Source organism: Camelus bactrianus, chromosome 2, assembly GCF_048773025.1.
Source record: "Camelus bactrianus isolate YW-2024 breed Bactrian camel chromosome 2, ASM4877302v1, whole genome shotgun sequence".
Taxonomy (NCBI): Eukaryota; Metazoa; Chordata; class Mammalia; order Artiodactyla; family Camelidae; genus Camelus; species Camelus bactrianus.
Window position 1 is genome coordinate 96,902,821 of NC_133540.1, and position 23,633 is coordinate 96,926,453.

Here is a 23,633-nt window from a genome sequence, read left to right on the forward strand (position 1 = left end):
AAGGGGTTACTAGGTTGTATCAACAAGGAATTGTTACTGTTTCAGTGTATATAGGCGTGTGTGTATGTACATTTATATATATATGTCTATATATGTGTCAATCATGAAACAGTCATTTAAAAACTATGTAGATTTTAATATTATGACCTAACTAGAAGTCAGTGAAATATTTATGGGATGTGCACCATTCACTTGGAGTAACCGACCTTTCTGGCCACTGAAATAGTGAGGGGACACTATTCTAAAACTGACAACCATCTAAATATTCATCAAGAGAGAATAAAGCAAATTATAAAGCATAGAGGAATACTATAAAAACCCTTACAACTGGCATAAACTAATGTTTGCTGACACAGAAAAATGTTCATGGCATGTTATTTAGATGATAAACCTGGTAATAGGATAGCAAGTATGAAGAGTCTTTCATGTAAAATGCATTTAAATTTCTGAGTAGAGATTTCTAAAAGGATGTTCAGGAAAATGTGAGGAGCAATGGGTCACTGGGTAACTTTTACTTTTTCATTTTACACTTTTTGGTATTATTTTAGTTACTTAACAAGGAGGGAGTATCATTTTAATGGAATAATGTTACTTAAAAACATTTAAAAGTGATGAGAGTATATGCTTCTGTGAAGCTTAGCCGTCTGATAACAGTATCATGACCTCACCCAGACCAAACAAACCACATTTAATAAGATGTTCCCTTATTCCACAGCAACAGGTTGGCCACCCAGAGAGAGGTTACTAACACTCCAGCAGTTTCATCTGAAAACTTCTTCAGGGTGAGATCATTTCACCTCAGTGTTACCTCTAGAAAAACAATTTTCATTAGTAAAAAGGCATTACGAATCATCAAACTATATACTTTACATAAATAATTACTATGAAAAGGTAAACCCAAGACATACTATATGAAGAAAGCCTCTTCTACCTGGGAATAACACGTGGCATTCCTGGAGGTGACTCTTTGGGAAGATATTTAACCAGTATACTCCTAGGTCAACTAAATTAAAATCAGTTCCCTGATAGTCCTGAGAATTAATTTTATACCAAAGTTTCACTGTACATTATATTTAATCTTTTTTAAAATTTTATTTATTTATTTTGGAGGGGACATAATTTTTATTTAATTTATTAATTTTTAAATGGAGTTTCTGGGGATTGAACCCAGGACCTTGTGCATGCTAAGTACACACTGTACCACTGAGCTGTACCCTCCACAATATGTTTAATCTTAAACAAATATGCCTCTACTGAATAAGTAATGTTGACAGGTGAATGTATTCTTTCTACCTCCATAGGATGATAGCAAATTTCCATAGAAAAGTAAGACGACCAGAGTTTCTTTTCAAAAGTTTTTATAAAAACATAATTATATTTCATAGGTCCTTGTTTATATGTTCGAGGGACCAGACAGCCTCGTTAGTTGGTGCTAAAACTTATAAATAATATGTCAGGCTACCAGTATCATTTGAAACACGCCGTCCTGGCATTAATGAGCTTGCAGGCATCCACATTTACTTACTAGGTACGAGCGGTAGATGAGTTGCCTGATGGCGAGCCAATTAATAAAGGAATGTTCAGTGTAAACTGTTTGCTGTACGGTACACTCCTCAGGCAGGTCCCACTGAACAACAGAACCGATGCAGAAGAGAGGCTGTAAACAACTTCCCGTTCGCCAAAAAACTCAATAGGTTTGACTCCCATTCAACACAAACAAAAACTTCCTGAACAGTCAACAAGGAATGAAAGTAGCTGGAATCTCCCTACCTAGGTTAGGCAACAGGATGCAGTGATAGACGGGGCTCGCATATCTTTCCTATGACTGAGAATGACCAGAACAGTTAATTGAATGAATGTGTAAACAGTCAGCTCAGTTCAAGCCAACAAATATTTACTAAGCACTTACTGTTTTCTTTGTTGGTGGGAAGTACTTCAGACAACACCAAGATTAACAGCAAGATAGCCCCTGCCCTAAAGGAGCTTATATAGTGAGGTGAAGGGAAGAAAAGTACGTAAGTATCATAATTAATGGAACATTCCCATAAGAAAGGTACAAACTAGTGCAGGATAGTCACAAGAATTAAGAACAATGTGTTTTTAGGCGGTGGTTTGTTTGTTTAGGGGTTAAAAAGAATTAGTATCAGGAAAGGTCTCCTAGGGGAGGTAGCATTTGACATACGACTTCAAGACTGGGTCACATACTTAATACAACTCCATTCACCTGGAATCTCTTTCACAGAGAGCGCCAACTGGTAAGCACCGTAGATCACAAAAGTAACATATACATCCCAAAGATGTATTTGCATGCTGGTATCAGTATTTTAAAAATGTTTTTGCAGTATAGTTGATTTACAATGCTGTGTTAGTTTCTGATGTACAGCACAGTGATTCAGTTATGTGTATATTATATGTATATAATATAGATCTTTTTCATTATAGGTTACTGTTACTGGTTTTCGTACTGCCTCCTCTAACATGAAGGGAGAACATGCACATAGGACAACTCAGCATCTTCTACATCTCCCTTCCTTTTGTAATTAAGCTGACAATACTAGGGGTGCATGAGACCTGGCCTTACATCATAAATGCTGTCATCTGAGCAGCTGCAGCATTTCTGTTCATCCATGGGATAAGCAATCGGTCACTGTTCACCTTCAGTGGGAAAAACAGTGCCTTTCACTAAGGGAGAATCATAAAAAGGAGAGACATTTTGGATTATCCATGAATCACAAGGTGATCCAAAGTAGACTCTGAGTTGGCTCTGTGTGCACCCTCCCCACCCCCAGACACACCCCACACACACAGTGCTTCTAACCCTAGAACATCCCTCTATCAACAACAGACAGTAGATTTCTCTCTCAAACAGAATGTCCTTCTCTGTACTACAAATGTCAGATATCGGGGCAGAATGGAAAGTAAACAGCAATCCACTTAGAACACTATGAAAGAAGAAAAAAATGTTCAAATGTTGTGGCTACCTAAAACACCCAAAAGGAAGCTGAATACAGGCAAAACTAACCTATGTAAAGACCTTTAAAAAATTGTGGTAAAAAACCCACATCACATAAAATTTACCATCTTAACACTACACTTAAAAATGGTTTGGGTGTGTTAAGTGTATTTCCATCCTTGCGAAGCAGTTCTCCAGAACACTCATCCTGTGCAACTTCACATTAAACAGTAACACTCCTCCTCCTCCCCACCCAGCCCCTGGCCGCCACCATTCCACCTGTTGCTTCCATGAATTTAAATAGACACCTCATAATAGCAGAATCATACAGCACTTGTCTTTCTGTGATTAGCCTATTTCTCTTAGCATGATGTCCTCCAAGTTCATGTTGAAGCTTGTGACAGGATTCCCTTCCTTTATAAGGCTGAACCATACATACTCCCTTTATATATATACCGCATACCATGGACAGACACGTGTTGTTTCCCTCTTGGCTATTGTGAATAATGCTCTAGACATGGGTGTGCAAATCTTTCTCTGATACTCTGCTTTCAGTTCTGTTAGATAAATACCCAGGAAATAGGATTGCTGGATCATATGACAGCTCTATTTTTAATTTTTTTGAAATTAAATTTTAAAATTTCTGTACACTTTTGGACAAATAATGTGGTTTCCATACTGTACTCCTATTTATTAAATTTGAATGACCTAGAGTATTAGTATAGTTTAGGTTAATTCTGGGTAATTGCTTTTCTCGAAATAATTAAACGTTAAAATGTGGGCTCCATCCCCTCCCTCCTTTACCCTGAGTACTAGAAACAAATTTATCCTTCATATTCATTCATTCAACAAATACACACTGAAGGCCTACTATGAGTTGGGCATTTTGTGTTAGGCATTGGCACCAAACAAAACAAAAGTGAAGTTTTTCACCTGTTCCTCTCACATCTGGCCTTTTCCCTGCTATAATCGAAGGATTACAGCATTAGGGGGACTATGATTAATCCTTCTGCTTAGATGCTGGGCTGTATCTTAATATGCCCAACAAAAAGCTATTTATTTCATTTTTCTAACTTATTATCAACTTTATTATTAATTATAGGACATAGGTTCAACTAAAGTTGAATCCCTGATATTGTTACAATATTCGTTATTCGTAGTCTATCCTGACTTCTGGTATTCTATGTTAAAAGGAATCACATTAGTGCTTCTTCCAATGGACTACAAAGAAAAAAAATGCTTATAAAGTTACTCAGAAATGTTACATTGAATTAAGCACCACTGGCCTGCCTGCATCTAATATATGCAAAACAAAATAATGCAGTCACAGAAATAGAATCCAAACTTTTAACCCACTAGAAAATTATCATCCAGAATTTCTCTTTCGTATTCTCTAACTCAGCACCTTGTTTTTCAATTGAGGGCCCTTGTTATGTTTTGTAATTATAGCACAGAAGTTGAGAATTCAGACTCTGAGCCTTGTATCCAGGTTTAAATCTTGGCTCTTTTTATCACTAGCTGCAGGATACTGTGTAAGTTACTTAACTTGAATGTGTCTATTTCTTCATTTGTAAATTTGGGATAACATTATCTAATTTATGGGGTTGTTAGGATTAAATGGATACATTTAATTTGGTTAGAACAGTGCCTAACATCTAATAAACACTGTGTTACCTGTGATTGTTACTGTAATTATTGTTATTTGTATAGTGTTTTTGTTTGTCTCCTTCCACAAAAACATAAGCTCCCTGTGGGTAGGCAGCATGTCTCTCTGGTTCATCCACTGTGTATCTGATGCACAGTACGGTACCCATGACAGAGGATGTGCCCAATAAAACTCACTGAATAATCTCATTCTCTTCCAAAATCTACTCTTTAGTGATTTCTTATGGTCACTTTCTCCAGCACCACCAGTATTTCATATACAACCATCTCCAGCTTAGACAGGATGTACCAAATTCCTTTATTAGAGCTTTTATTACTAAATTCTATGTTCAACATTTTAATTATTCTAGACTGTCAGGGATCAATAATAGCGCAAGACCCCTGTGAGACAATGCCTACTTGGTATGTCTTGTCTCTGTGCATTACAGAAACGAGACATTTCCATCTGACTTACAAAGTGGGAAAGAAAAACCAGTGGGACAAGCATTGTGCCAATGTCATTTTAGGAAAAGCAAACCAAACCTCAGTCACCAATCAGTTATTCCCACCATGGGCAGGAGGTGCGTGATGGTGGGGTGGGGAGGAACACTCTTTTGGAGACTGTCAATCAGTTGATACTCGGTTGTTATCAGTTTATGTGCCACATGGAAGGGGCTGGCTGAGTGACAAGAGTCCGTGGTGGTGGATGTGTTTGCACACCACAATTAAGTCCACTGCATGTTGACTCTTCCTGTTTATTCCTTTCCACAAAGGACCTGCCATTATGCCTGTACTTCTTGACTAAAGGTTTGTTGATCCAAGGTGGGAGGCTGTCTGGGTCCAATGGCCAAGAAGGGCAGATAATAAGAACTATCTCTATTATCTCTGATACAATACACATACAGGACACACCTTTCCAACGTTTCAACTTCATACCACTTCTGCTCTAAACAATCGGGAAGTAGGGAGCAGGCAACCACATAATAAGTATAAAAATACTAGGATCAGTAGCAATGTAAAATTGATGCAGTGAAAAGGCTTTCACATTTTCTCTTGGCCCTGACCTGGAATCAAGCTGTGATGAAGTGAGGACACAGCAATTACTTATCCCACAATGAGACATTTTGTTGTGAGTTTAGAATACTTGGCAGTTCTCAATCTTTTCTGCTCTACATGTGTGAAAGGAAATACACTGTTCTTTCTTAATAGCAGGTGAATCACTGACTTAATTTGCAAAAGTATTTTGGAGGTTTTTATCCTGTCCCCATCTTTTCCTAATTTCCTTTTTTTCATATTTCTTGCTTCACGTCCCTGCCCTTCTCACCTTACCCAGCACAAAGGGCATTTAAGTTCCAAGATATCGGAGCTAAATAACTGCCTTAATATTTTCAAAGAATCAAGTGGCATTTATTTCACCTCTGCATCTTCTGATCACTATTCAACAGAAATTCCTGTAACACTGTTAGAAGCTTTAGGGATACATAAAGAAGTACAACCAAGCCTCCTCCATCAAAGAAGCATACATTGTAACTAAGAGGACATGAAATATTTGTGAGGAAGTTAAATAATAATGTCATCAATATAAAAGATGTTCCAAGGAGGTCACATAATTGAATGTTCTCAGTTATCAGTGACAGCAGTAACATTTAAAGACCCATCATTTCCACATTAGCTCATTAGATTTTATCCTAATGACAAGTCTGTGTGATAATTTTCAACATTTCTATGTTGAGTACAGGAAACTGCAGGTTAGAAAAGTTATATGACTTACCCAGATGGCATGGTTTTTAAGTTAAAGATGGGTCTCCACCCCAGGCTTAATTCCAGGCTTCGGATTGCTTTCTGACACAGGATGGAGAGCTCGTGGGTAGGCATGGCCAGGAGACACTTCCTGGATGAAGCTGGGGAACAACTTGGCTACCTGGTAAACTCATGGGAAGGTTCAGGTAGAAGGTTGGGATGGGAAAATAAGGGGGCCCCTGATTTAAAGGAAGGTGTAAACAATATATATAAGTAGGAACATAACAGGACAGTTTACACTGAGCTGAGGTTTCAAGTCAGGAACAGAGGGACACATACTGGTAGAAGCCAAGCCTGATGGAGAAAAGCCTTACCCACCAGAGTTGTATTTTTTCTTAGGCAGTATCAGGCTTTGACTAAAAGAAGTGATAAGACAAAATTTGCATTCTAAGCAGATGAAGCCTCCTATTCCTATAAGGTAAATACTAATAATTAAGCCCATTTTACAGATGGGGAAACCGAGACTCAGAAAAGTTAAGGAAACTGTATGAGGGCCTACAGTTAGTAAACGGCAGAGCTTAGACCTGAATCCAGCCAGTCTGGTACTGGAGTTTAGGCTTTGAAGTACTTTCTAACTGCTCAGGCTTCTTTTCTTCACTGGGCTGACTTCTCCTACTTTAGATCTCCATGTAAATGTCACCTCTACAGAATGGCCATCTCTGACTTTCCAATCCAAAGCAGTCATCCAGTCCCTTGCTATTCTATCACCCTCTCCTCAGCCATAAAACAGTTCATATCTCAGAGCAGGCATTCAACAAATGTTCGGTGAATGAATGAGGATTAAGAAAAGTTTTTTTTTATAATGACTAGAATTCTGGAGCTATAAGACACCTTGGAAATAATATATTGCAACATCCTTTTTTATATCTAAGGAGAGCTGCTAAAGACATATAGTGAATTGCCTAAAGAAATTAGCCATGCAGTGGGAAAGCAAGGACTTGAATGTAGTGTTCCTAACAAGCAGTTCTCCATTTGTTAATCTTACTATGTTGCTTCCAAATTTAAGGGACTTTTGATAGTATATCTACAATCAAATTTTGATGATCAAAGCCGTATTTTATGCTTAATTAAGGAAGCAACTTAAGAAACTAAACCCCATGAATACAGAAAAACTGCCCATTTTATGTGCAGGTTTATGTTTTGGAGGGAAACTGATAACATAAATGACTGAATGACTAAAATGGCTAAGAGACTGACTAGTATTTTACTCTTCTTTGAAGTCATTTTCAAAAGAGAAAAGTTGCTATGTTGCAAAAATAGTAACTCTTTGTTCCTCTATTTTAATATTTACTTCATTTAACTTAAATGTCAGTCTTTAAACGCCCAGTCGGCCTGATGTTCCCGTCGTCCAGATTGTACAGCTAAGCAAAACTCAAGCTAAACCTTGCAGACCAAGCCTCACGCCTCCAAGATTATCAGTATATTTCTCTAATTTAATCTGCCCCCCACCCCGCCATGTCTCAGGGTGCATGTGAACTCTCCTAATAACGAAAGCACTATTGCTGCCTTTACTTTCTTTCGGCACTGTTTTTATAGAGCGAGAACTCGAATGTCGAGAACCCGACCGACTACACAGCATACAGAAGGGTGAAGTCAGGGCAGAGCTGAACATGAACTACGATTTAACTGAGCCATCTTGGTTTCTTATAAAATTTGAAACAGGGCCATTGTTTCCATTAAATGGATAAAAATAAGTAGCCTAGGGCTGATGAGATTTCAGCAAACAACAAAAATGTTTGCGATCTCATGATTCCAAACTCCAAACAAAACAAAACAAAGCAAACACCCAAACAAAATGTATTAATTATTCAATTACAGCTCAACAAAAATCAATTTTTAAAATAAATTATAATGGTACAGGTTGTGGTTATATTTCAATATGTTTGATGTGATATGGTGCGGGGCTGTCAATAGTAGAGAGTTTAAAAGGCCTAGGAAAGTCTTTGGAAAATTGAAAACAAAAAAAGGTCTAGAAAAGCAATACACTGAAGTAAATGCAAGGACTATCTGCCGTGTAGATTTAAAAGCACACCCACAAGCAAGATTAATTCCCTAAATTAATCCATGCACATGGAAATTATATTGGTTTATATAAAAAAATAAGTATCATAAGAAATGAATATCATAATTGTATCTAGGGAATAACAGTGCCTAACCTTTTACATGTCCCTAGACATCTCTATTCTAAGACATATGCTTGTTTCCTCTTTCAAGGACAAATTTGCTGTTACAACACTCTCAACTGACTTGAAGCCTTGTGATGGGGAAATTTACAAACTGAAAAGAATCTGCTTTTCTAGAAAATCACTCAACTGTCAGTACATATGATATTAGTAAGTTCCAGGAGCTATTCTAAGCTTCGTAGATACTATTTAAAGGTCTGTACTAATATATATTTATATATATACATCCATACATATATACTCATAACTACTGACAACCACTATGTAAGATAGCTAATATTATTATCCCTGCTCTGTAAGTGAAGAAATGAGAGGTTAAATAACTTGTCCAAAATCCTACTTTTAGAAAATAATGAAGCCAAGTTTAAACCCAGACAGTCTGGCTATATTGCCTTTTTATATAAAATTATACAAAACATGTGACATGTCTTATTATATCTTGATTTATCACAAAATAATTCCCACGACCCATCAAGGGAATTCTCTAGGTTCATTAGGGGGACAAATTTTTGCTTGTTAGCCACATCAAGGAGAACAAGATATCATATGGCCAGTCTGCCTTTAAATAGTCTATTAGTCTTTAATTATGGAGTTTCTATTATTTCTAATTGTAATAGTTAAATCTTTAAAAACCAAAGTGATTTAGCTTTCTTCCTGAGCCCAATCTAACACAAAAATATTCCAATCAACTCTGTGTGTGTATGTATGTGTATATATATATCTAACATGTTCTTCAATCACAGATTCTAAAGAATTCACCAAAAATTAAGTTCTCCATCATTTACATTCTACTTTGAGAGCATAAACCAGAAAACAAACCTACTTGCATTTTCTCCCTTTAGTTCTCCAACAGAAAATTTAGAGGCATGACAAATTTAACAAAGACTGTATGTGATGGTAAAAAGTTGAGAACTTCAAGTTTAAAAATTGAGTCAGCCACAATTTATATTAATACCTCTTAAAGTGAATACTCATTCTAGAAACAGAGAGTTTTCTCCTAATCCCAGAGGTAGAGTTAATTTTTCCCATGTAACATTATGCTTCTCATAATATTCTCTTAATAAGTGTTATTCAGAAGAATGTTCTTTTGGAAACAGTATAAAGTGTCATTATGTGTCTGCAATTAATGATTCAAATAATCTCTATATCTCCAAATCCAGGATACTTTTCTCAGTTCTCTTCTCCTTCATCCCTCTCTGCAGTTCATTCTTCCTTCAAATTCCATTTTCTTTGGCTTTGGTGATGCTACACTAGCTTATATTCCTCTGATCTCTCCAACTGGTTCTTCTCATCACTTATCTATAGACATTTCCCAGGATGCCACCATTCTTGGAGAGTTCGTTCATTTTGTCTTGATGCAATAAACTGGAAAGAATTGACTCCTAAACTCTAGCTCATCCAGATATTCCTCTCATCTAATTACAGTTGTCTATCTCTCGGTACCTTATGGATAGCTCTTGGGAAGTAGTAGAAGAAGTGAGGCTACACAAGAAATTACGGACCAAGTCAATAAAAGACTCTGAATGTCATGATGGAGAAGAGAAATATCCTTGATTAAAAGTCTTGGAAGGAAGTGAGAGATGATCTCATTTATATTTTAAATAGGCAATCTAGGGACAGTGCGGATTTGGACTGAAATGGGTGAGAGCAAAAAAGGAAAACTAGTTAATAAGTTATCAAAATCAGCCAAAGAAGAGATGAAGTGAACTTGTGGGATGCCAAGTACATTCATTAAAAGGGAGGTGGAACTCTGAGTCAGCTAAGTTTGAATGAATCACAAGCCATTTCTCTGGCATACACACTAATATATTCACATGATCAGGATCTCTATTATAAACCCCACTGCAACATGTACAACCGTAATTCAGTAATTACTTAAGGAGTCTCCCTCTTCCCCCAGAGAGTATGAGCTCCCTGAGGGTACGGACCATGTTGTCTGGCCAATGGCTGGCACACCTCTTCTGGCACATAGTACGTACTCAAAAAATAAAATAAAAACTACAGAAAAGTAAAATTTCACAACAAAATCTTAATGCTGAAAAGAAATTCATATACCATCTAGTTTCTTAAAGTCACAAAGCCTGTTAGTAAATTCTACTCCTCCAAGACTAGAAGAAAATAAAAGAAACCACCTATGTGGAAGGCAGATAGGACGGTGTATAAGATACTAACTCTGAAGATTATTACCTGAGTGTATGTACATCTGCCCACATACAATGCTGAGAATATAAATCTGTCACTGGATTTTGTCAACAGCTAGGAAACATGCCTCAATATATATATTTATATATTTTTTCATGTATACCTAAATTTACCTCTTGTCATTACTGGATCTTGATGCTGAAAGTTGAAAAGTCATTCTCAAAATTACTCATGAACAAGACACATGGCACTAGCTTTCACCTGAAGTCTTACAGACAGCAGCCATTGCGTTAGTCAACTGATCTTGCTTTCACTTGAATTTTCTTTTAGAGGTATGAAAAATGAGAAAGCAAAATTATCAGATTTTGCATTTGCTTTTTCTTCCTCAAAAGAAAGAATATTTATTCTAAATGCTTTCTTCAATTTTAAAGTTACATTTAAAAACTGACTGACTATACACATATGGGTCACATCAAGGCAAACGATCCAATGAAGGTTATTAAAAAATCTCACAAATAACCCATGACTGGTGAGATGAAATACAGTGCAGTTACTAACGGCATCTATAGCTGAGACAACATGTGATGTAGTGGAAAACACAGCAGGCCAGTAGTGGGAAGGACATCCTCTTCTTTGTCTTCCTGCCTACAAGTTACATAACTTGAAGCCAATCATTGACACCTAGCCACCAACCACCCAATGGAGCCTCATTAACTCTTGTGAAACAAAATCAACTGGCCTTCTCTCTTCTTAAGACCCAGATAAGGAATAAACAAGGTCATGAATGTAGAAGTCCTTTGAAAGTACGGTTGAAGGGAAACATGCAATTTCATTTTTTAAAGCAGTATTTAGCAGAGTAGCGTTGATTACTTCTGGCTGGACATTTCTCTTCAATAAATAACCAGCTGACTTTAAGGACCGTGGATTTACCCTGGACCATATATTTTCCCAGCTGATCATTAACTGTCAGGCAGATATTACTGCTTAATCATTGCATTTCCACCGAGACCGAAGCACTCAAGGGATTGTTTTTAAAAGGATGAGAAATTTTTTACTCTGGCCACAATCAGTAATGTTCAACTCCTAAGGCTGGTTATTCTCCAAAGAAGTATAGTCCAGAGAAGGAGTCACACATTTTAAAAACATTGCATCACACTGATGGGGTAAAAAACCCTGCAAACCATCTCCTTCATCCTTTCTCACATCAGCACTGACCTAAAATGTACCTACCTAAGAGTACTACAGAAAAAAAATCTCTGCCCCTTGCAATGTAAAAGTAAATCCTTATTTCACATAAGAAAAAAATGTTTATTATCCTGAACGTTTTTCAATACTATCAGTTGCTTACCTCAAATACTACAAATAAGCAATCTATTTCTATTTTTGCAACCACTTGCAGGTTTCAGGTTAGTCTATTACCATCTCTTGAGTGAGACCAAGGTCTAATTATTTTTGTTTTAAAAAATATCAAGGCTTACCACATCATTATTACCATTAACCAGAGTTATAAACTTTACTTTCACACAAAATATCGAGAGGAACACTATGTATGGGTCATATAAAATTATGAACCATCATGAGTCCGGGAAAAAAATAAGTGAACGTCTAGTGTAGAATTTGTAGTATCACTTTCAATATGTGTATCTGTTTTCCTATGTGTTTCAAACTCGTGTTTTCAGCTGACAATAAAAGGAATAGTAATAAACTAGAGCTTGATATTAGAGTACATGTAATTGCAATATTTGGCCATTTTGAACTAGAAAACTGGAAGTTTTATATGGTTCAACCTGTATTTCTATTCATGTGATCAAGGGACAATGACAATGTACAAATCTCTCTGCGCCAATGTTGATTTTTTTTCCTTTCTGAAAACCAATTGATTATTCTCCTGCCTAGTTTAGAGTTTCAATTGGAAAAGACCAAAATAAATGCTATCAGTTCTATTTTAGCTCTGTAATCCTAAAAATTGACACCTTGTACACTTCAGCTTTTTATCCATAAAAGTATAAGAGTACCAATTATGCTTACAGATTCACCATGAAAAAAGATGACTGAAGAATATACTTTTTGTATACACACAGAATCCAATATATACAAGTCTGTCATCTTCTGTGTAAAAGATCTTTGCTATAAGCAAATAAAAAACAAACTATTTAAATGACATGGGAAACATTTATAACTTAATGTTTTGTAACAAAAAAAGTAGGATTAAAAAGGTATGTAAAATATCAAACTGATAAAATTTTATAAAGGAATATACACATGGAAAAAAGCTAGAAGAAAATAGCTAAAACATTTAAAGTTAGTATTTCTGAGTATTATCTAGGATTAGTACATGATTTTTACTGTATATTTTACAACTTTTTTTTCAAGCTTCTACAATTTTAGAAAAAATACATAAGTAAAAGCTGAACTAAATGAATGACTCAACATTAAATATTTCAACTAATCTGATTAAACCTGAAATTCAACGGGAATTTTTAAATCTATAAAAATATTCTGAACTTCTTTCAGAATATATGCTCATAGTTATTCAGAAAAATCCTGAAAAAGAAGAATTAAGTGAAGAATATCACTCATGACGTTAAAATACAGAGGGCATGACACTAGTACCCGAGAAGCAGATTCATTAGCACAGAAGAAAGCTCGGAGAAGGCCAAAGGTGCTTAAAACTTTGAACTAGAAATAACAAAAGTGACATTTTGAATCACTTGGCAAAGCGTGAATTACTCTTTAGAGATGTTGTTTGGTTAGCAGGCTAATTATTTCAGTGAAAAATTACATTCTTAAATTGTACCTTACTGAAAGTAAATTTCACAAGAATTCAGTAATATTTAAAAAATTACAAGTATCCTGCAAAATGTAAATCCCATATCAGGTCTTTTCTAATATCCACGTATATTCAAGATTTAAATATAAAAATATGAAACTGCAAAAACATTGAAGACAATGTAAGTAAATATTCTGCTAACCTTGAGGTAGGCCTTTTATGGATAACATGAAACCCAAAATAACACAAACTAAAACGTGGGATTAATAAAAATCTTAAACTTCTTTGTGGTGAAAAGAATTATGAGGTTCAAATTTGAATTACAAGCTGCAGGGAGTATTTCTAATATACAAAAATAGATTAATAGTTGTACTACAAAAAGGAAGTTTTTCAAACCAATTACCAAAAAAAAAAAAAAAAAAAAAATTCCCACCAGTTTAGAAAAACTGAAAAAGTAAAAAGGTCATTTACAAAAGAAAAACTACATGGGAAAATAAGCTTTTAAATATGTTAAATCTCACAAAACCCAAAATTTTCTGAAAGAAATAATATTCACTTATATTGGCAAATATGAAAAAGAGTAATAACATCAGTACCGGAGAAGGTGTGGGAGAGAGGACACGTTCAGAGATTGCTGCTTACAGTATGAACTGGTCCAACCTTTCAATGAACAAAAATTTTGATAATACAAATAGTCTTTGACTAGGCAGGCCTACTTCTAAAAGTACAGCCAAAGAAAATAATTAGTGAAGTGTGAAAAATGTACGTTCAAGAATAGTCTCTGTGATGCTGTTTATAGAGAAACAGTTACAGAGTGGTGACTAAGAGCTTGGAGCCGAGGAGCCAGGCTGTCTGGATGCAGACTCCTGATGCTAACTTCTCCCAAGCCATGTGACCTTCAGCAAGTTAAATCTTCCGTGCTTCAGTTTCTTCATGGGTAAAGGAGAGATAATAATAGTATTTGCCTCATAGGGTTTTAAGGATAAAATAAGCAAATAGATGAAGAGCACCTAGAACATTACAAGGAACTTAGTAAGCACTCAATAAATATTATCTATTACTATTACCGCTGAGAAAAAAAATTGTAGAATGCCATTTATAGGGATTGCTTAAGTAAAGGATATTGATCAGAAGATCGGAACACTATGCGGTCATTAGAAATGAAGATGCAGAATTATATTTATAAGCATGGGAAAAATGCCATGGTAGATGACATTAAGTTTTTAAATAAAAGTTATAAAGTGGTATTATTTTACTACCCCATCTTTACTCAAACAAATAGAAATATACATGTGAGCATGCAGAGAAAAGAACATGGAAGCACATAAACCAAAGTATGAACAGTGACTGAATCTGGCTGTAGAATTATGGATAAGTCTCATTTTCATCCTTATACTTGCGGTTTTTTGGTATAAAAAATTTTTTTTTACAATTAACATGTTATTTTTATAATTAAAAAAACCTTATACCTATTTTGAAAACAATAAAAAACGCAACTGGAAAGTCAATTACCATAATTAGAAGTGATGGGGGATTGATAACATAGGAGTACAGGCAATGAAGTAACCACAGGAAAGGGCTCGTACAGGTTTCAGCAGAGAAAAAGACCAAACTTTCTAATCACCCATTCTTTAATTACCAAAGACGTGTTTATAGAGGATGATGATAATATATACAAGCGTGCTAAAAATTAAATGAACAACTTGCATTTTATAAACAGATGCTCACAGGTTATAAACACATGAATATGTGAGACTAGGGCTTGGCCTTAATCTTTAAAAAGATCAACCATCTACATTTTTCAATCCAAATGACTAATTTTCCAAAAGTAACATTTGGGCTGCAAACCAAACAAAGCTGCTTAGCAGCAGTTAGCAGATAAGATGATGGCAACATTGTAGGCTTATCTGGTTACACATCCTGTTTATGACTACAAATTTAGCTGATCTCATCTAATATTAACTGATGATGTCCAAATACCTAATTACACACACATACATCACAGAACCACAGGTTATGACTTAGTGACTTGGTACCATTAACTTAGTGTGTTATTTTTCTGCAAGATTTGAAGGACACCAATAGCAGCTTTAAAACGGCTTTTATACTGTCACTAAGCAAAAATGTAACATCTCAGAAAGAAGCACACGTGGCAGGCCTTATCATTCAAAATGTAAAACTGATTTATCTCTTTAAGCTTCAGAAATATCTATAATATTACTGATTGCCTTATTAACAATGAAACATTTGTTTCAAGGGATAGGATTAATTTATAGATCTATAGACCAAAGGCAAAGGAAGTGGAGATGAAACAGAATTTGATCAAAATGGCTTACTCATCAGTAGTAACTGGCAGATTTGTTTTAATTACTGGAGATTAAATTCTCTTATTTTTGATGTTATTAAATGATGGAAACTAAGTGTATACAATGGGTTTAATGCAAAGTGTAAAGAATACTAATAAACAACCAAAAAACAAATCTCAGCTAAAGAATCATTAGGGGGTCTTTAGTCTCTTCACCAATGTCTAGTTAACAAATTGTTTAAAAATTAACTAACAGAAATGCAAATGTTTAGGTTTTCCTAATATTATTCCCAGCTTCAAATACCTTTTCTCAAAGGAAATATCACATTCAAAGGAGTCATATAATAATATTGGGGAAGTAAAACATTTACAGTGGAGTTGCTGTTTATGAGGAACCTAGGTTCTCCATGGGAGGGTGAAAGAAGGGCTCTACCTCGTTTCCTCCTAGCTCCTGTTTCCCATTGCTACGGTTCACTCAGAGGGACAGAACTGTGCTGGGCTTCCAGGTTACCTTATCTGGCCCCTCTGGCAGCCCGTCAGGAATTCAGATTCTAGTCCATGGCCCAAAAGTGATGGGGGAAGCGCTGGGCAGGTGGCTGGTTGGCCCAGCTGCAAGGCAGCAGCCAAGGAGAAGGATCCAGCACTCCCCAAGACAGGTGAAAGGTTAATCCCTGGTGGCAGATTACCTAGGAGGTGGGCAGTGCCAAGGCAATCTGAGGTCATAAGATGCGTGTCTGATACAAGTACTAAGATGAATAAGTTGATTTGTATTTAGAAGTTTTATTGGATAAGAAAAACATTTTCTTTAAATATTAAAAATCATGCTCAACACTGTAAGATGATCATAATATATCTAAGAAGAAAGTGAAAACTAGATAACTTAGGTAAGAAGAATCATGGTTCCCATTTCATGTTTCTAAGGAACTCACTTCAGTAAGTGGTATAATGGGGAAAAAGTACGAAACCTGATCTTTCCCTTAACACAACTGTAAGTGCGTTCAGTTAAACGTCTATGTGTTCCAACACCACTTTACCAGCTGTCTACTATGCACCAGGACTTCTCTAATGGTCTTGCTTAATTAAGCATCAGAGCAAACTCTGTAGGTCCCATTTTACAGAAAACTTAACAGAAAAATAAATAATGCAGAGGGTCAAACCTACCAAATAGCAGACATGGACTAAAATAACTTTCTTTTATTATCCCATGTTATCCAAGCCACTGAAAATCCAGTACCCATTTTAATGATAATCAAAACTTGGGGAAAGCAATTCTTGCTAATCTCTAAGAATAATATTCTTGTACTTTTATCACTTTGTCTTAGAAACTGCAATATTAGTGGTTTCTTTAAAAAATCATATTTTATATATATAGATAACTTACAGTCTAAATTTTGCCAAATTTTTCATAGAAAAATATTACTGTACCACAGTATATTATAAAAACATTATTATAACATTATTATACAAATGTAGTGGCCTCTGTGGGGTGCTACTCTCATATGCCCCTTCACACTAGAAGCAGTCATTACTCAGGTGCTCAGAGTGTTGCCTACTTATGGCTCATAGCTGAGTCCCTCCCCTAAGATTACATCACCTCCCTGAATGATGCAGGCACAGCTCCCCTCCAATGACTGATGGAGATGAGGTAAATGGACCAACCTCCTTGACTCAATTTAGGATATCCCTCACAGGCCATTCCAACTTCTAAGTAACCCAGGGACTGAGTGAGGCCTTTGTTACAACTGTATAGCAGTTCAGCTTCTGCCTAATTCTACTTCCCTCAACTCCTTACAGGTGTGGTTCTAAAAAGCACTACCCAATAAAACTCTGCCTGAACCCTCAGCTTCAGGGTTTAGAACCTGAACAATCCAGCCCTATGACAAGAAGAGATACAATAATATTCAAAGTGATATGACAAAATGATAGAGAGGAAATTAGAGTTTTAACTGTGTTTATACTAGGGGAAAAAAAGAGACCATAAATAAATAAATACCCAACTAGAGGGGAAAAAACAACCCTGAGGGCCTGACAGGAAAATGAACAAAAGACACAAACACATAGAGAGAAAGATACACAAATGGCCCTTAAACGTAAGTAAAGATGCTCAACTTCATTTATAATAAAATAAATGCAAATTAAAACTATGTTAGCAACAGTCATGAGCAATCTGAAAATAAAATTAAGAAAACAGATTCAGAATGCCATCCAAAAGAATATACACTTAAGAATAGATTTAACAAAAGAAATATGAAACTTGTACTTGGAATATTATAAAACAGTTTTGAAAGAAATTAAAGAAGATGTAAGTAAACAGAAAGACATCCCATGTTCATAGATTGGAAGACTGAATACTGTTAAGCTGGCAGTACTCTTCAAACTGATCTACAGATTCAACAGAATTCCTGTCAAAATACCAACTGGCTCTTTTTGCAGAAATTTACAAGATGATCTGACATCTTGAAAAAGAAGAGCAAAGTTGAAAGACGGACACTTTGATTTCAAAATTTACTAAAAAGCCACAGGAATCATGACAGTGTGGTAATGCCAAAAGGACACACATACAATAGATCAAAGCAATGAAACTGAGAGTCCAGAAATAAACCCTAAAAATACAGTTAACTGATTTTTGACAGGAGTGCTAAGACAATTCAATGGGGAAAAATAGTATTTTCAACAAACGGTACTAGAACAATTGGACATCCACACGCAAAGGAGCAGAGCTGGACTCTTTCCTTACACCACACAAAAATTAACTCCAGAGACTTAAATGTAAGAGTTAAAATAATAAAGCTCTTTTTAAAAAAATCTTCATGGGTTATGCAAAACCTTCTTAGATACAACACCAACATAGTAACTGACAAAAGAAAAAATATACTGGATTTTATCAAAATTAAAAATTTTGTGCTTGAAAGGACACAATCAAGAAAATGAAAAAGTAACTCACAGAATAGGAAAAAATATATGGAAATCCTAAACCTGATCCTAAATATTTAAAGCACTCTTAAAACTCAATAACAAAGACAAATAATTCAATTAAAAATGGGCAGAGGATCTGAATAGACATTTTTTCCAAAGATATACAAATGGCCAATAAGCACAGGAAAAGACACTCAATGTCTTTAGTCACCAGGGAAGTGCAACAAAGCCACAATGAGGTACCTACTGACCACGGAGACTCCAAAATTCCTCTGAAAGAGAAAATGTAACAGAAAAACCGAAGAGAACAGGAAGGAGGCATACAAACACCAGAAACAAATTCATGTACATGTGGGAGTTAATATGTGGTAAGAGTTGGCATGGTAAACTAGAAGGAAGATGTAGTATGCAATGAGTGATTTGGTAACAATTAGATATCTGCTTGAAGAAAAACCAAACTGCATCCATATGTGACATATACAAAAACAAACTCTAGATAAAGTAAAAAGCTAATCATAAAAAAGCTATAAATACGACAAAAGAAAAAATATGTGTAATAATACCTTTATGGTATTATTGCTAAGGAAGACAACATTATTAAGAAATATTAGTAAGACCTAAATCTCCATAAACAGAAAGAGGAAGAATTGACACATTAAGTAAATTAAAATTAACAAAATTTAATAAAGCACCATAAATAAAGCTAAAAGGTAAACAACAGGAGAAAATGTTTGTAATCTTTATAACAGACAAAACATTATTTTTGAGAAGACCTAAGGAACCCCCATAAAGCAGTAAGACAGATGTACATCAAGAGTCAGGAAGTTCACTGCACCTTTGTGTTAATATCAAAAAATTGACAGCAACCTCAGTGCTCATCAACTGAGGGGTACTTAAGTTAGAGCAAATCCACACTATTTAATAGTTAAAAGAAAAAGATAAATATTTTGACATTAAAAGTTCTAATAAAACAAAACCATAAAAACAATCAAGCTTCACTTGCATCTTGATCCCATTTATATTTAAAATAGATTTATGGCTGTGTTCAAAAAGAAGGACACATACCTACTGGTTACTGATTTTTATCTCTAGGGAGGAGAGGTTAGAATGGGGGGAACTAATTTTTAGTCTATATACCTCTGTATTGTTTGAATATTTTATAACAATAATATAACCCAATCATCTAAATTTAATAACCCCTAACTGGAAGTACATGTTGAAAACCCATTAATTAAGAGTCACCTGGAACACCAATCATATATTACTGGTGTATTTCCTTCTATTTCTATGATTGGATATTTCATAGCCAATATCATTTTGTATATAAAACTTACAGCCTTTAAAAAATTAATATTATTTCATGAGGATTTCCCCTTATTAGGAAAAAATCTTCCTCATCTACTGACCATACAGTGTATTCACCTAAGTTATGGAGGAAAGTATTTCCTGTCTTTCAGCGGTTCATGGTAAGAGAATTGTCCTTAAATGGCAGGCTTTCTACTGATGGTCTTTACAACATTTATGGACTAACTGTGGTCACTGACCTAGCTGTGGTCACAGGAATGGATTATCTAATTTTTTCTTGACTAAATAGGGGAACTTCAATTTCAAAATAAACCACCCCTGCCTCTTTGAAATCAATCAGATAAATGAGTATGTAGTAAGTGCTCAATCAACACCACCTATTATAAGTACTATTCTATTTCAGTGAGAAAAGTACCTAGCAGTGACTTCTACATCCCTAAGTTTAGAAATACACATCAATTAGTAGATCGCAACAATGTGAAGGTACTTAATGCCATTGAACTGCATACTAAAAATGGTAAACTTTATTTTATCACAATAAAATTTTTTGAAAAGCTAAACTAATTAATAGAGCATATAATAAAAACCCATTTCTTATTTGATATCTTAATGGACTAATTGAAGCAGGTTACCAGAAATTCTAGACCAAGCCCAACCCAACAAAAGTCAGCAATGAGGTATGGATCCTTATGTTATTACGTAAGTTTCTATTTGCAAACTCACTTTCACCTCTTCTAGAATCTAGGGTTTCAAAATTACTGAATTGTCTTCTACTTACCTTTATTTCTTACATGTAGGTAACTCAAGGCTTACTTGGCAGACAGGTGTAAAAAGAACAATTACAGTCTTTTTACTACCAGAGAGCTGGGGAATAAGGTGTCAGTGGAGCCTGTATTTGAGACCCAAGACCCCAGCATAGCCTATGCAATGACATTATTTAAAATGTAAATCTCTAAGGTTACCAGGGCGAGAGTTACTCGGGGTAGAACTTCTCTCTACCGCGGGCTGCGCGTGTGTCCCGGAACGCTGCAGTCACTACAGTCTAAGCCAGGGTGTATATTTAGAGTCGTTCTGAGGACTGTAACATTATTAGTTCCAGGCAGCTGAATGAGTCTGTAGATTAATGGAGTGGATAAGCAGATATACAATTAAAAAAAAAATTGCTGAGAATTTCTGAGAGCTTTTAATGTGTGAGTGTTCTTTCTTTCTCTCTCCTTATAAGCAGAAGGAACATATTTGATATCAGAGGTGTTAACAGGAGACTTAAAAGCAAAGTCTCTGGTTTGCAAGGTCATGTTCACATATCAACAATTAAATAGCTTTAAGGAATAGCAGAGAAAATATAAAGCTTTACAAAAGTGACTGTGATACAGCCCCACATAGGAGACTAGTTTATTTCTAGTCTAGTTATTCCTAGAAAATAAATCAAGTGTAGTTGAGGTTACATTTTTCTCTCACTGATATATTCTGCTTATCATTTTCTATTTATTAGCAATGATCTAAACTTTATTGCTATTAAAAAATTACACACTACATCAGACTCCTTTCCCTTTTTGCTCATCAGTGTTTAAGATTAAATTTTTTAAATATCCTTTTTAGTGGAAGCAAAACTCATTTCCAGAATTTTAAATAAGGTTGTTTGAAACATTACAAATTATGGTTTCACAAAAAGGCTCATCTCCTGTCCTCAAAATTAGGATGAAAAAAAGGCTAAAATGCCCAAAACCAAGATGGAACTTCTCTGACATAACCTGGTTGATTTTTCAGTCTGAAATATATATCAGCTTCTATATCCCAGTGATTTCAGGCAGCTGTAAAGGAAAAGGGGTATGTGATTATAGAAACAGCAAAACGTCACTAACTTACTGAAAGCAATTTGGCCCAAATACAGTGGCGAGATTGTGAACATTCATGCGGTTCTGCACATGGTGCTTGGCTACTTTTGTCAAGAATTGGCAAAGGTACTTGAGGAGGCAGTAGTGGGTGTCTGGCAGCTCTTTTATTAAGTCTCTTAAGCTACTCTCCTGAGCATCGTTTCTGTCATCTGGAAAGAAAAAGAACAAAAAATGTTCTCAGGCACATTTTACAGCAACCATAACAAAGGCACACGGGTACAACACATTCTAACACTGAACTCAGAAAATTATTCCCACAAACTGAGATGTGCCTTAAAAAGAGGCATTTGTGCTTTTCATTGATCTCTTATGTTTGACTTCTTTAACGTTGAAGAATTACTCACGTATTCAAGGCATTTGAAAATCACAAGCTTTTTATTTGGTGCATAAAATAGGTCTGTATTTCAATTTTGTGTTTTCTTGTCACAAATTAAGATAATGGTTGGGTATTTGTCCATAGTGGAATCGTCCATTTGATTTTTCTCTTCAAGTTTGTTAAAAACAAGAATCTCTTGGTTGAATAAAATTTGATACATGAGACCTTCCTGGGTCATGATGATCGACAGCAAACTTAGTCATCAGCAATCTGTGCACAAAGGAGATCGAAGGAAAACTAAATTTTTACATCGCTTTTTTAATCTCCCACGTCACAGAGTTAAGATTTGATATGTGCCTTGTACAAAAGCCTAGTAATCTTGTATAAAATCAAAAATATCCAACAATGTGCCAAAATTTACAGGCAGATGTCTAAAAAGTTTCCTTCAATTCTCAAAGATTTGTTCTGTCAATATTTAAATACAGTAAAGTTGCTATCTTAAGTAAATTTGTATACTACTTTCTATCAGGGGAAAATATAAACCTTTTATACCAAATACTTTAGGGGAGTAATGACAACTCATCCTTTGAGAGAATGAAAATTTAATCCAGTCATATGTCACACACACTGGATTCTTCAATTAAAAAAGGGCCAGCTACTCTAGCCAGTCAAGAGTATAAGAAAAGGAAAAGTGAGGCAAAAAATGATGCAAAGGAAGAGGATTCAACAGAGTTACAGGATACATGGGTAGTACGCCACTGCAGGAAGTGAAAACACAGAACACACACAGAAAGTCACACCAAGTGCCACTGAGTGGCTGCAGGGCACTAGGTAAGAATGCAGGGTCGGGAGTCACTTCCTGGGTCAGAATCTTGGTTCAGCCGCCTATTACCCATGGGACCTTGGACTCCTCACTAAATTCTTTCCTTACTTGTGAATGGTAATGTTCACTGTCCCATAGGGTTGTGATGAGGATTAAATGAAGTGACAGCTGTAAAGTACTTAAAACAGACTGGCTGACACATACTACGTGCTACATTAGGTATTTGTTAGAAAAACAGAATAACTTCTTTTGCTTTACCTTCGTTAATTTGGTTTTATAGTCACACTGAGGTTTTAATGAAATGTCTTTTAACATGAACCAATTTCACCTCTACGAACGTTAGACTAAGTGATGCTGTCAAAAATAGCAATGCCAAAAATGTGCAGATTTCGATCTTTGGTAGAATGGTACTGAAGAACATTCTATTTAAGATTAGAATGATTAATTCTTACTGATCACAAAAATCTGATACAATAGACTATAATTTTTAGGGCAAAATAGATTTCTTGATTCTAGAAGCTTTTCATATTAGTTTATGTTTAAAAAAGAAAGAAACTCTATTCAAACACTTTGATAATACA

At 35.4% G+C, this 23,633-nt stretch overlaps 1 protein-coding gene across 7 annotated transcripts in view; it reads right to left on the reverse strand.

Annotated features, from left to right (window-relative positions):
• FAM13A (family with sequence similarity 13 member A) overlaps nucleotides 1-23,633 on the reverse strand; it is a 286,461-nt gene that overhangs the window by 196,543 nt on the left and 66,285 nt on the right. For all 7 annotated transcript variants that reach the window (XM_074347120.1, XM_074347142.1, XM_074347114.1 and 4 more), the window contains one exon: nucleotides 21,885-22,062. In XM_074347120.1, the coding sequence (XP_074203221.1) occupies nucleotides 21,885-22,062 (178 nt within the window). The remainder of the gene's footprint in view (nucleotides 1-21,884; nucleotides 22,063-23,633) is intronic.